Source organism: Diaporthe batatas, assembly GCF_019321695.1.
Source record: "Diaporthe batatas strain CRI 302-4 chromosome Unknown Contig00014, whole genome shotgun sequence".
Lineage (NCBI taxonomy): Eukaryota > Fungi > Ascomycota > Sordariomycetes > Diaporthales > Diaporthaceae > Diaporthe > Diaporthe batatas.
This window is the reverse complement of record NW_025408561.1, coordinates 450,215-463,646: the sequence shown is the minus strand read 5'-3', so window position 1 is coordinate 463,646 and position 13,432 is coordinate 450,215. Positions and strand designations below refer to the sequence as shown.

Sequence of the window (13,432 nt, the reverse complement as noted above, 5' to 3'; positions counted from 1 at the left end):
TCCAGCCCTAAAGACAATACGATTGGCAAGCAAACTTTCACATTCGTCTTACCACGTAACACCGGGAGCGTCACTGAGTCGAAATACAACTTCGTCTAATTCCTAGACACCCACCGACACACCCTCCCCTGTCATTGACCTGTCTTCACCCCTCGCAGTCAAGATGACAAGAAAGGTCAGCCCTCACAAGGTGAAGATCAAGTGGTGGAGAAAGGCGAATACAAGAATGCCAAGCAGGCGGTCGACACCCTGATACCGAAGAAGCTTGGAATTATCGCGGGTGCGGTTCGAGAGATGCGTTCCGACTCCGGGAAATGAAAACGCAAGGAACGCCTGGACCATAACCAGACAGTCATCAACGAGCAGCTTATTTCCATCCAGGAGAAGCTCAACTACATCAAGCACGTGCTGGAGAAACACGAGTACGTTTGTTATTGTCTCTTCTGTTGCATCATCCCCCCCTACTATAGTCTCCAGCGGTCGATATTGCATTGCTGTCTCGTTTCCGAGAACAGCTATGCGCATCCAAGGTGCATCCGGCCAGCACGCTCTATCACCCCTGAGTGACTGTGCCTGTTGGCCTTGTGGCTTTGAAGGGGCACTGCCGGGGGAACACCAGCACTATCATCCACTGCGAATTGCTACTGTTGGTCTATGACCCATCTGTTCGGGATACTAACCAAATATATGGCTCATAGGCACATCAACGACTGGAAGAAATGGAGAGAGCTCAAGGCACTTGTCAGAACGGATTGAGATCGCTAGATTCCTTTCCATCCCGTATGCTCCCGACTTTTAGAGAGAACATTGAACCTCCCCCTTTCGGCTTGTGATTTCGGATCTTGCTCTATCCCTGGATATCTGCCCCGAATCAAGTGAAGCAGGTCAAATCGGGACTAACGAGGCCAGAGACAAGCTTTACAAAGGATTTCCAGCATGCGCGATGAATCGGCACAATTACAGGTCCTACCTACCTAGGTAATTAAATAGCCTGAGGTGTTTCCCCCAAGTCGTGAATACCCGTTTCCGTTTTCCCCTTCAGTGATGTCCGCAAATCCTCGTACTGCGAGTAAGCACTCTCTTCGACATCAAAATTGAGGATCCAGGCCTCGCGCTTAAGATGTAAAAGAGTCGGGTCCTGCCAGATCAGGTCCCAATCTGCCTTATGCCATTTGTCTCGTGTTGTGACGCCAGTAGCCTGTATTTTGTGGACCCGCTCGTATCGCATTCTCTCATACACCTGCATGGCCTCTTTTACGTTCTGCCTGCCTGCGATGTCGAGGCAAGCCGCAAGAGTCACCCCATCTTCCATGGCTTGACTAGCCCCTTGGATCGATGTTGGTAAGAAGGGGTGTGCAGCGTCACCAATGAGAGCAATTCGGGCCTGCGGGGAGACAAAGGTCGGAAGGGGATCCCGATAAACGAGCTTATAGTCGAACAGGCGATCTGGCGGAGTTGCCTTCACAAGCTCTAACACGACAGGATCCCAGCCCTTCAGGACCTCCAGCACGTCGTCGACCTTTCCAGGAAACTGCCAACTCTCTTCGATGCCTGCCTCATCCTTGTGGGTGCAGACCCAGCTCAACTCGGCCCCATCCTTAATGGCAGCGGCGATGAAATGTATGTCCTCCCCAAGCCAGGCATTGTGGCTATCTGATTGGACAAGGTACTTTGTCATGCCGTTTTGTTTCAACTCTTCTGTTGTCATCCATGCTCGGAAGACAGCATAACCGGAAGGCTGAGGTTTGTCATCGAACCCGAGCACTATTGACCGACCTCTAGATTTGACACCCTCCGCAGCCAGGACGACATCAGCGGTATGCTTAACACCATTGGCTTCGATCCCGGCCTCGTTGCCGGTCTCAAAATAATTGGTAACGTTCTGGCCAAGCTTCACGTCGATTCCTCTGAGTCGAGCATGCTCGTAGAGGACTTGGTGCAGCTCCCCACGATGCCCATTTATCCTCCGTCCCCACTGCCTTTCCGGCGAAAATGACTGTGACGTCACAAACTTGCCCTCGAAGTTGTGATAATTGATCCCATCGGATTTGTGCATGATGGGCTCAATTTTTTCCATGACGCCCGGCCATTTTGCAAAGATCCGTGAGGCGTTCTGTCCGAAGCTGATGATGTCTCCGAGGGGTTTCAGCTCAGGGACTCTTTCAAAAACGGTAACAGAATGTCCTTTGCGGTGACATTCGATAGCAGCTGTCAATCCAGCGAAACCAGCCCCGACAATGATCACTTTGATGCCAGAACTGGGCAGTCTGGGAAAGGAGCTTGATGTCATGTTGAGTATTCCTCAATAGTTTGCAAAGATCCTATCTTTTTAGCGATTTCCAGTCGACTTCTTGCACTTTTAGACGTTGATTTCATGTGGTTAATTCGACGCTGAGCAAGTGTTCTTCGCAACGGAAGGAATGCAATCCTAACTATGCGGCCCCGCGTTGATCTCATAAGTACCTAGGTACGGTGCCAAACAGGATCAACGTTGTACCATCCGAACCATTCATCCAGAGGACTTAAGTAGCTTTACGGGCGAAACATGTGGGCGATCTACCGAAGGAGGGCGTTCACAGGTTACCCCGCAGAAGCTACCTAGGTATGAACGTCTCATGCATTATTTACCTCGGCATTTTCAAGGCGTTGTGAATCATTTCACAAGCCCTGGATGTACTGAGCTCAAATTTCGATCCACCCTATACCTGCGTATGCATTATCAAGAACTGTGGAACTCCCGCGATAAAAGGGAGTGTCACCACGGACCAATTCGAACCAACCGAGAGCATCTGCGTGATATCATGTCCAGGGAGAACCAGGATCCTCAGCTTCCCTGGGCAGAGCCGGCCTGGCTAAAGTCCCTGGAGTCGCCTTACTATAATGAATCCCACAGGAAGCTCCAAGCTTATGCCAGGAATTATATCGACCGGAAAATTATCCCTCATCATCTCAGATGGGAGGAGGAGGGCGATTGCCCAGTTGAAGCAAAGGCCGACTACATCAACTCCGGGCTGCCCTTTGCAAATATACCAGCCGACTACAGGCCGCGCGGACATGAGCTCGTGGCAGGTATACCAGTTAATACTCTCGACGTCTTCCATTTCATGATTCTCAGCGATGAAATAGGCCGAATAGAGGGGGGCGTCGGTATCGCACTGGGAGGAGCGAATTCCATTGGCGTGCCGCCCATAATCAACCACGGTACTGAGGAGCAGAGGCGCCGATGGCTGCCTGGACTATTCACGCAAGAAACCAATTTTTGTTTGGGCATTACAGAGCCCAGCGGTGGCAGCGACGTTGGCAATATTCGCACCAAGGCAGTCAAGTCTGCGGACGGGCTCAATTACTTAGTCACAGGCACCAAGAAGTGGATCACGGGCGCACAATGGGCATCGCATATGACAACAGCAGTTCGCACCGGAGGCCCCGGGATTCAAGGCATTTCGATGCTTGTGGTGCCTCTATGCTCAGATGGGGTCGAAATCGACAAAATATACAATAGTGGTCAAAATGCCGGCGGAGCGAGCTGGGTGCGTATGAGGGATGTTCGCGTGCCGATCGCGAATTTGCTTGGACAGGAGAATGAGGGATTCAAATACATCATGACCAATTTCAATAAGGAGAGGTTTCTCATGGCAATTCTTTGCAACCGCAAAGCTCGGACCTGCCTCAGCACAGCAATGCAGTATGCATACACCAGAGAGACCTTCGGCAAGCCCCTTATCTATCACCAGATCATCCGACACAAGATCATCACGATGGCTAGGGAGGTGGAGTCGCACTGGGCATGGTTAGAACAGATCGCTTATCACATACAGATGCGAGGATGGCAGAACGATGATGTTGCGGGAAGAATTGCTCTGGCAAAGGTGTCAGGTGGTAGGTTGCTAGAGCATGCCGCGAGAGAGGCGCAACAAACCATGGGTGGAGTCGCGTACCAGAGAAATGGGCCTGGCGGAGGAGGTCTCGTCGAGCAAATTACGAGGGACCTGAGAATGATGGTCGTGGGAGGCGGGTCCGAGGAAATACTTGGTGATCTCGCCTTTAGGCAGGACATAAAGGCAGCGCAGAGGCAGTCGCCAAAGTTGTAGCTACGTGGGTGGGCTTCTCATGCAAAGGAATTCTATAGCGTACTTCAAATGTCGACAAACGTCGGTATTCGCCACTTTACTGGTGATAGCTCTTAAGATTTCATGTTGTAGTTCTCACCCTCTAGGGCGCACTAAATTTAGCTATATTATATCTTCTCTGTTAATTATATGACATCGGATTCTTTCCAAGCGCTGGGTCTTGAGTGCTTACCACCGTATGAAGGCGCCATGTATGTCCTCGGACATATACGGAATAGAAGCGAAACCACATTGCTCCACATGAACCATTGTGAGCTACTACTTAGGTATTTATGGCCTATATTTATGTAGATATGTAGTCTTTCGAGACATTCATTGTTCGTCGTACCTGATCCGCATACTGAGTGTATGTTTCAGACTCCAGAACTTTCTCGCCTTTGCCGATTATCTACAAGCACCGAAAGTTGGCCTGCTCCATGTGCAGCCTCTGCGTTCAACCTTTCTCGTCTCCATTGCAGGCCTTTCCGTTGCAGGACACAGAGCATGGCCACGGATGAAAGCACAGTAGTTGCTAGCAGCAGGAGCGTCCAACCAGGCCCAGTAGCTCGCAATAGTGGATCAAGCGCTGCAAGATAACCGGCCGCCATTTCGCACCGAACAAGATTACAGGCGGCTTGTGCAGTCGATGGACATTCCCTGTTTACGTCGACGAGTAAAGTACTCAACGCCGTAAACATTGTCTGAAGCGTTAGACCAATGAAAAACTGTGTCACAAGCGGGCCTGCCATCGTCACGCCCGCCTGAAGTTGCCAGCCATAGGCGATAATGAGCAAGGCGCTAACACAGACCAGCGGTATAATTGTTCGGAGTCTTGCTTTTTCGATTGGAAAAGTCGACAGGTTGTCAACTCTGTTCGTAGTGACAGTGACACCTTGCTCGGCGGCTGTTTCTCGGAAGTTCCTGTCAAGCAATTTCCCAGTAGCGAAGGCAGAGAGAGCACATGCAACACCGAAAGGTATGTAAATAAGGCCGCTGGCCAAGCTTGAAATTTGTTCTTCGTAGATATCGAGGAACAACGAGGACAAAGACGCCTGCAGACACGAATAAGTCGCATAGCCCACGCCGTACGATGCCACTAACAAAGCAGTGCCAGGAGATCGAAGCAGCTTTATGGACGTGAGTGGATTCATTGAAGGTCTCTGATCCGTCTGCTTGTCGATTGGCTGGCATGTAGACTTGGCACCCACCATGGGGAGAAGAAGAGGCAGCAGGGGTCGATGCAAACCATGAGCTCGTACATTTCCGGTTCCAACGACACTCCGATTGGTCTCAGGAAACAAAAGCGCTATCGGTATGAGGCAGCACGGCGTAGCAGCTGAGAGGAACCAGAATATGGAGCGCCATGACCACCGCAACAGTAGCAAGCCACTCAGAAGGGGACCAATACTAGGCGGCGTGTTTAGACTGCCGACGCTGTCAGCACTGCAAGGCTACGATTTCTCTTCGGGGATTTGATCACTAAATAAGTAGGTTCATGAGGATATTTACGTACAAAAAGGAGATGAGACCGGCGTATCCGCCCCTCTCAGCAGGTGTGAAGAGGTCGCTCAAGACACCGTACGTAATGGAAAACGTTCCTGAAATGCCTGCACTCTGCACCATTCGAAAGAAGAACAAAAGGCCGAAATTTGACTGAAGAGCTAGGCCGATATTCGATAGTAGATAGACTGTCAGACTGATGAGAAATACGGGTCGCCTCCCGAAGCGGTCCGCCGCATTTCCCGTGATGGAGGGAAATATCCCGGACACGATAAGATAGGATGTGACTGTGAGGTTGATTCTCTCGATGCTTTGGTCAAGGTCCTCAGCTATTGCCGGTATGGCTGGAAAATAGATGAAGCTGCTGGCAGATGAGAACCAACCTGCAAACGCCGCTAGGAAAATGATGTAGTTCTTCTGCCCGCGCGAAAATGCGGAATATTCAGTTGCCTCGTTAATTTGAGACTGAGCATGAGTGGCTTCTGCCGGCGGGCTTGCCACTTTGTTAGCCATATCCAGGTGGGTGTTTCAGCTTCCAAGTCGAGTGAGCTAGCCAGCTCAAGGGAACCAAACTTCTGGACGTTAATAAGAGCGCCAGGTTGGGCGTAAGCGCGAGTGAGTGGGTCCCTAGGCAGAACTAACACTAACGCAGAACAGTGGAGGACTGAGTCCTCGCATCCTGCGATAGGTAGTCTATTATTAATACTTAGCTAGTCCTCTTATGTACCTACCGAACCAATTCACGTGAGTTAATTGGGCAGTCTACATCCACCAATCCTGCATTTCGGGGGCACAGGCAATACTTCATAGTTAACGTTTGGGCACGAGACACCAATCCCTGCTTGCATGCCTACTAAAGTTCTGGTAACCTGTATTAAATCCCAAAGCCTGTTGCCCTCTTGAACAAATACCAATTGAAGAACCCAGCAGGTCTTTCAGTGTTTACTACTTTTCAAAGCATCACATATGTCTTCGCGTGTGTACGGGAAAGGAACGAAACCGCTTAAAAACCACCACTCTGCAGTTAGACGCTGTGCATTATAATACTAGGGATGCATAGTAGATTAAATTACTTTAAGTTATTAGATACTTTTCCCTAGCTTTAGCTATATTATATCTTTTTTTTATATTATATAACTCTTTTTTTATCTAATTATTTACTTCTTTTTTAATAATTTAAAATTTATATATATTATAAAATTTATATTATATTTTAAATTATATATAACTTTATTTTTATTTTTTATATATATAAAATAAATATAAAGTTATATATAATTTTAAATAATATTTAATTTATTTAAGAAAGGAAGAAAAGAAGGAAGGAAACCTTTAATAATTTTAATACTAAAAGAGCTTAGGGCCTTGGAGGCTATAAGTAGCCTATACACTTAGTTACCCACCTTAATATAAGTGTGTGTATGTGGGTGACAGGGGGCCCCACTAGCTGCCTACCTACTTAGTCATTTAGTATAGCCTATTTACCCACACCCTTTAAGACCTAAACCTTCCCCCTATAATCCCTTTAAACCTTTCTCTTTATATAGAAGGTAGTGCTATCTTAATTTAAATTAACGTATTAAGGATAGTTATCTTATCTTTATTTCCCCTCTTATAACACTTAACCCCTAGCTTAATGCGGCTATAATAGCTAAGACGGTCCTCGCGACCTATAGTAAAAGAAGGCTCAAATTGTCTGCAAAGAATTGTTGATTCAAAACTAGAGTTGCCTAAAGAATAGTATGGGGGAGGCAGCGAAGCTGCAATCCCGCGTCGCGAGAGGTATGGAGGCCACTTGGGCTGATAAGATAAGCAGAGTGCACGGACCCACTGGTTGGTCCTGCGGGCGTTCAGCCCATGGCCCTAACAATAGCTAGGATAATGTTTAAAATTTATAAATTTATTAAATAAGTTTACCTAATTATTAAAAGGGACTTATAGCTATAGAATAGGTTGTGGATCATGCTGAGTAAGCTTGGGGGAATAACTACCTGGGTAGATGAGCCTGTTTGAATCACCCCTTAACTCCGATTTCGCATCGAACTTATTCAGCAAACAAGGCAAGTCAGCGTTGTTAGATAGCATGAGATTGTCTAGAGCCGAAAAAGCACGCAATTAGACAAAGACCTTGAACTGTAATCAAAGCTCAACCACGAATGGAGTCAAGATTCAAGGTCCTCATGCCGTGTCGGAAAACCGGCACCCCAAATGTGTGACTTAGTCTCAGTAAAGTTTAGTCTCAGTAAAGGGTAGCACATTTGTAAACTTCCCTAGCGCCTCCCCTGGTCATCCATGTCTCTCCACTTCCAGGGTTGAAAGCTCATCACTCACAATCCATACCTTGAGTGATGGGCACAAGGTCTCTGTCTTTAAATCAAACCCAGTCTGGGAGCGCCCACGGCACGATTATTAATCCATAATCGTGCAAGGTCACACCGAGACCAACTTCTAAAGGTACATCTCAAAACAGCATAGATTGCAGTATGTCGTCAGAGGAAGAATATGCGGAAAGCAAAACTGCTTGTCGGACGCAGCTATCAAACCTCCTGCTGACAGCAAAGACGGTCCAAGCCACAATGGCGTGATTGTCCCCCGGTCTATCCAAGGCTTGGATGGCTGGAACGCGCTCATTTATATCGGGATGGCTCAACTTGCGGTAAATCTTGAGGGTGGAATAAATAGCCCTTAAGGGGCTTAAGTTCTCTGGAATGTGAGAAGATTGACTCCATGGAACGTTTCTATTTTTCTGCCTTACTTGCCAACTTCATATGATGAGTTTGTGAACTGCTCGGTGCGGCGGCCGGGTAAATCGGCCGATTGCCTGAGGCGCCCCATGGCCGCCATCGACGAGAGATAACGCTGTGGATCCGGTCTAAGCTCTGGGCAAAGAGGTGGGCCCTGACCCCTGACTGGAAATTTTGGAAGGAGACTTTTCACGATGTCCGCTATTTCTGAGTTCCCAAGCTTCTCAAGAATGGATGCGAGTGACAAAATATAAGTGCTCGACAGTGTCAGCGAAAACCTCATGATGACGATGGAGCAAGCCCCAAAGAATTTGCAATTCGGGACGCCGGCGATGCTTCTGAGTGACAGAGTCTCATCTGATGCCTCCACGATGCCTCAACAAGAGACAGAGACCGCTGCGAAGCCTGGCTTCATGACCAGGCTTCGCGAGGAAATCAACCCTTCACACTCAGACCTGCCCGTCCTGGCGACTTGTTTCGTGTCAGGGATTTGTGACAGCGTCGCTTTTAACGCTAGCAGCGTCTTCGTGAGCATGCAGACCGGTAAGTACACATCCATGTTACCCTGTACCCAATAGCAAGTGTGTCACGGCAACTCTCAAGCTGACATATAGTCCAGGCAATACTATCTTCCTCGCGCTCGGTACAGCAAATCTCCCCTACGCCGCCGAGACACTTTGGCTCAGAGCACTGGTGTCCATCGTCTGCTTCTGGGCGGGATGCTTTTTCTTCAGCCAGTCCCGCAGAATCCAGCCCAAAGGAAAGATGACCCTAGCTGGTTCGTTCTTCATCCAGTCCGCTTTCATTATCACCGCGGCGGCAGTGGCTCAGAGCGGCGCCGTCCCTGCGTTCGGTATGCGATCTCTCGGCACTGCATTAGCGCACGAAAGGCTTGCCAGCTACGAGACAGAGGCTATGACACTGCTGCCAGTCGCGTTGTTGGCATTCCAATTTGGAGGTCAGATCGTGACAAGCCGAGTCTTGGGGTTTAATGAGGTGCCGACAAATGTATTGACATCGCTGTGTAAGCATGACCTTTCTCCTTTTACAGATCACGATTTTTCAGGTTTTGGGATGGTCAAGGACACAGCACCTTATGATCTATAGCAGCACTAACGTGTACTTAGACTGCGACTTGTTCTCTGATCCGTTGATCATAGCGCCAATTGGTAAGAATGTGAAGCGCAACAGGCGGGTTGTCGCTGTTCTCTTGATGGTCGCGGGTGGAATCATTGGGGCTTGGCTGCAGAAGTCGAAAGCCGGGATGCCAGCTGCGTTGTGGATTGGAGGAGCTGTCAAGATGGTTATCGCTGTGTCATGGTTGTTCTGGAAAGGCAAGAAGGTGGCCAGTGATGTTGGGAAAGTGTGAGTGTCCCTTGATACTTGACATCAATGTGAATCCATGTCAACGATCGTCCGTTACTCTATCACATCAACGGCAAGATAAACTTGTACCAGGGTCCTTTCCAGGAGCAAAACGTGTGACAGCCCAACATATACTGGGCCTGGATCAAACTATATGCGGAATCAACAATGGAATGTTACGAACAATCCTGCCTCAAAAGAAGAAATTCAAGCTTTCAGACAAGAGCAGCTTTCATTCCTCCTTCTATGAGTCTATAATTCTGCGCAATAAGTAGGGGAATTCTATCACACCACTTAACCTAAATGTTATAATTTCAATTTAATTATTAGTTTAATTTATAATATAGTAAGAGTTTTTTTAATATTTTATAATTATAATATAATAATAAATTAATTTAATATATATATAATAGAAATTTAATTCTTTTATTTTTAAAATATATTATTTTATTATTAATAATTATAAAATTATAATTTTATTATAATTAATATAAACTTTTTAAAACTATAATAATATAAGTTAATAATTATTAGATTTTTAAGTTAAGAGATTTAAAAATTATTTATATTCTTTTAAATAAAGTATTTATAATATTATAATTAATAAATTTATTTTAAAAACCTTTAACTTTATAAATTATTAATATAATTTAGATTAAATATTTAATAAAACCTTTTTAAACGGTAGCTATATACTTAATGTAATCTAGACTTAGTATTAAACCTACTTCTATATATGGTGGGTGTGTTCCTAGCCTAAACTTTGGTGGAAGATGAATGGTGTGCACGTCCTTGAAGTCGAAACCAATTACATGTTATAGGCCACCTCTTACATTCAGCTCCACCTCTCTTGACAGGGTGACAACCATGCAACGACTGGCTGGCATCAAGATCGCCTCTTACACCCAGTGTGGAAACCTAACTGAGGCTAGAAAGTGATTGACACCGGTCTAGCCTCTCACGAAGCTTTCTGCGTCCCCAACATACCATTGTGGTCGCTGGGAGTCACAAGAACTCTTACCCGGGGGGCAGGCCTTCCCTGCCCCCCTACGCCAAGGGCGTAGGGGGTGCCAAAAACCCGCAACGGCCAAAACCTCGCAACACTCACATCTACCTATTTTAACTACTTTCCCCTATAAAATCCTACTTTTTAAGTAAGTATATTTCCTTTATTAAATTTTATATAAATAAAAAATAAATACCTTTAAAATTCTTATTTTATAAAGATTAATAATAAAATATTTTTAAATTTCTAGGGTTAGGGTTTAAAATTTTAGTTTTTTTAGTTAAGGGTTTTTTTAAATTAATATATCTTTTTATATAAATTATATAATAAAAATATAATACCTATAGAATTTTAATAGAATTTTCTTTTATATAAAAGAAATATTTTTAAATTAAAATCTATTTATTAAAAGATTAAAAATTAAAGTTTTAAAAGGATTTATAATATTAAATATCTTATAAAGAAATAGATTATAATAACCTTAATTTTAAAATAAGAATTTTATAAATATTATTTATATAAAGAGAATAATTCTAGAAATAATCTAATATTTTTACTTTTTAATAATATAATTTATTTAAATAAATATATTAATTTTAAAAACCCCTTAACTAAAAAAATTAAAATTTTAAATCCTAACCCTAAAAATTTAAAAATATTTTATTATTAATCTTTATAAAATAAGGATTTTAAAGGTATTTATTTTTTATCTATATAAAATTTAATAAAGGAAATATACTTACTTAGAAAGTAGGATTTATTAGGGGAAAGTAGTAAAAATAGGTAGGTGTGAGTGTTGCGAGGTTTTGGCCGTTGCGGGTTTTTGGCACCCACTCCGCCAGGAGTGGGTAAGTGGAAGCCGAGGCCCACGGGTACTGTCCCAAAACGTACTTACCTAATGTGGCGTACCGGTCTATCGGCGACAGGACAGAGATCTACGGGGCTGTGGAGCAAGCGGTACCGTTGTCTATTCATCATTGAAGCCACACCGATACCCTACTTTTTCTTGGTAGATTTCAGTTGCCATGCGCCAGAGCTCTGGTCTAGATGATAAGAGAGCGTGCTGTTACCAATGTGCAACTGATCTGAGCCCTTGACTATTGAGTACCTAGGTACCTAGGTACTCAGGCGAGGAGGAAGGCTGGCAGCTCGAAACATCACTGCACGATGACATGGAAACCTTGCCGGCGATATTCATCATCAATTTTTCCTTCTTTTGCTCCTCCTCACCCCGGCCGGGTCTGCCGCAGCCCTCTGATCTGCTTCCACCTTTACGTCAGTCGCCGCTACATTCTTCCGCTTCCTTGACGGCATGATGGGTGCAACCAAGGCGACGTCATCCTTGGTCTCGACCTTAACCACCATATTGGTACTGTCAATCTCCTCCTTCGGATTCTTCTCAAGCAGTCGATCCGAAAAGGTTCTCAGATCGGCTGTGAACAAGACGGAGTGGGCCCAGCCTGCCTGGCTGCCCCAGAGCTCCCTGAAATGGTCGCCCACAGCATCATAGAGGGCCTTTGTGAGCGTCTTGTTCTTGGACTTGCCGCCGAATCTGTAGTCACGCATCGCGATCTGCCAGACGTGTGTGTCGACGGGGACAGCCTCGCCCCAGCCCAGCCCCATGAGGCAGACGCAATCGGCGACCTTGGGGCCGACACCGGTGAGCTCGAGCAGCTGCTCGTGGGCGCGTTTGTATGTGGGTGTCTCGTGCGGTTGTGCCTTGTCGGGCACTGCACCCCAGGCAATGCTTGCTGGATTTCGCAGGCTCAGCAGCCAGCCTTGGGGTCTTTGGTGTGAGATCTGCTGCGCCGTCTGTGCTATATACCTTGCCCTGTAACCAAAGCCTAGCTCGCGGAGATGGGCTTCGACCCCGGGTGACGTGAGCTTAGCCGGGCTGGGAAAGTCGTGGAAGACTTGGTCGCCGATGGTGCCGATGTAAGGCCCGTAGTGGAGGCATAGCTTGTGGACCATCTGTGATATCCTCGAAATATTATTGTTGCTACTGCATATGAAGCCAACGAGGGCCTCCCAGGCATCCTGGTTCAGCATGCGGACGCCTGTGAAGCTGGGCGCCCGTTTCCGAAAGTTTGGGTCAGCGTCCGCCCACTGCCTGTACAGCTCAGCCAGGTCGTAATGCAGGTTGAAATAGTTCTTGAGCAGGGCTTCCGTGTCATCTGCCGTTGGATCCTCTGGTGTGGTTGTCCCTGTGGACGAAGCAGTCGGCGTCAATGGTACAGCAGAGGGCGTTGGCCATGTTGCGCGGTAGTGAAGATGGTCTGCATCCTGCTTCAAGGACACGATCCTGCCGTGATGGGTGCAGTGCCTGCAGATCGTGTGAGCGGAGGCAATTCTACCACAGCAAGTGGGAAAAGCAAGGGTCAGGTTCAGTGTCTACTCACCACTCGTCGTCGAGCTTGCGCCACCTGAAGGACTGCCCACATCGCAGAGTGGTGTCAATGCAAAGCTCGGTGAGACCTAACGGAAGCTTGCGCCACTCTGGTGTCTTGAGCGCGCCCATTGCCGCGGTCTGAGTCGGTGAAGGGCAGTAAAGAAAGGGGCCAGGCTGAACAGCGAGGTTGAAGATGGTCTCAGTTGGGGGGAGGGTCAATTGTATTGTTCAAGGGGGGAAGGGGGTTGTAGTGAGGTTTTGGAACTTTGCCACCAATGAATGATTGTCTGCACACAGTCGCACACCCGTACTGCATGGA

The 13,432-nt window shown here is 46.7% G+C and overlaps 5 protein-coding genes across 5 annotated transcripts; 2 read left to right on the top strand and 3 right to left on the bottom strand.

Annotated features, from left to right (window-relative positions):
* Positions 1-982: 982 nt before the first annotated feature.
* On the bottom strand, positions 983-2,290 carry KVR01_010763 (uncharacterized protein; the record flags this gene model as incomplete). Its single annotated transcript, XM_044794639.1, has 1 exon — positions 983-2,290. The coding sequence occupies one exon, from the start codon at positions 2,288-2,290 to the stop codon at positions 983-985; it is 1,308 nt and encodes a 435-aa protein (XP_044639910.1).
* Positions 2,291-2,587: 297 nt separating this feature from the next.
* Positions 2,588-4,091, top strand: KVR01_010924 (uncharacterized protein; the record flags this gene model as incomplete). The annotated part of the gene is made up of 1 exon (XM_044786384.1): positions 2,588-4,091. The coding sequence occupies exon 1, from the start codon at positions 2,616-2,618 to the stop codon at positions 4,089-4,091; it is 1,476 nt and encodes a 491-aa protein (XP_044640071.1). The 5' UTR covers positions 2,588-2,615.
* A 287-nt stretch (positions 4,092-4,378) lies between these two features.
* Positions 4,379-6,141, bottom strand: KVR01_011130 (uncharacterized protein). Its single transcript, XM_044794984.1, has 2 exons — positions 5,623-6,141; positions 4,379-5,534 (listed from the first exon to the last, which is right to left on the bottom strand). Exons 1-2 carry the CDS (start codon positions 6,120-6,122, stop codon positions 4,484-4,486), a joined length of 1,551 nt encoding a protein of 516 aa, XP_044640277.1. The 5' UTR covers positions 6,123-6,141; the 3' UTR covers positions 4,379-4,483.
* A 2,496-nt stretch (positions 6,142-8,637) lies between these two features.
* On the top strand, positions 8,638-9,968 carry KVR01_011027 (uncharacterized protein; the record flags this gene model as incomplete). The annotated part of the gene is made up of 4 exons (XM_044794963.1): positions 8,638-8,896; positions 8,973-9,375; positions 9,464-9,702; positions 9,922-9,968. The coding sequence occupies 4 exons, from the start codon at positions 8,638-8,640 to the stop codon at positions 9,966-9,968; spliced, it is 948 nt and encodes a 315-aa protein (XP_044640174.1).
* Positions 9,969-11,826: 1,858 nt separating this feature from the next.
* KVR01_010994 (8-oxoguanine glycosylase OGG1) lies at positions 11,827-13,343 on the bottom strand. Its single transcript, XM_044792006.1, has 2 exons — positions 13,124-13,343; positions 11,827-13,047 (listed from the first exon to the last, which is right to left on the bottom strand). The coding sequence occupies exons 1-2, from the start codon at positions 13,240-13,242 to the stop codon at positions 11,925-11,927; spliced, it is 1,242 nt and encodes a 413-aa protein (XP_044640141.1). The 5' UTR covers positions 13,243-13,343; the 3' UTR covers positions 11,827-11,924.
* Positions 13,344-13,432: the final 89 nt, after the last annotated feature.

Coding starts and splice junctions, on each gene's coding strand:
- KVR01_011130 (XM_044794984.1), bottom strand. CDS start 6,122: ATGGCTAACAAAGTGGCAAGCCCGCCGGCAGAAGCCACTCATGCTCAG. Junction 5,535..5,622: donor GCCGGTCTCATCTCCTTTTT/GTACGTAAATAT, acceptor CAGCGTCGGCAG/TCTAAACACGCCGCCTAGTA.
- KVR01_010994 (XM_044792006.1), bottom strand. CDS start 13,242: ATGGGCGCGCTCAAGACACCAGAGTGGCGCAAGCTTCCGTTAGGTCTC. Junction 13,048..13,123: donor CGCAAGCTCGACGACGAGTG/GTGAGTAGACAC, acceptor CACGATCTGCAG/GCACTGCACCCATCACGGCA.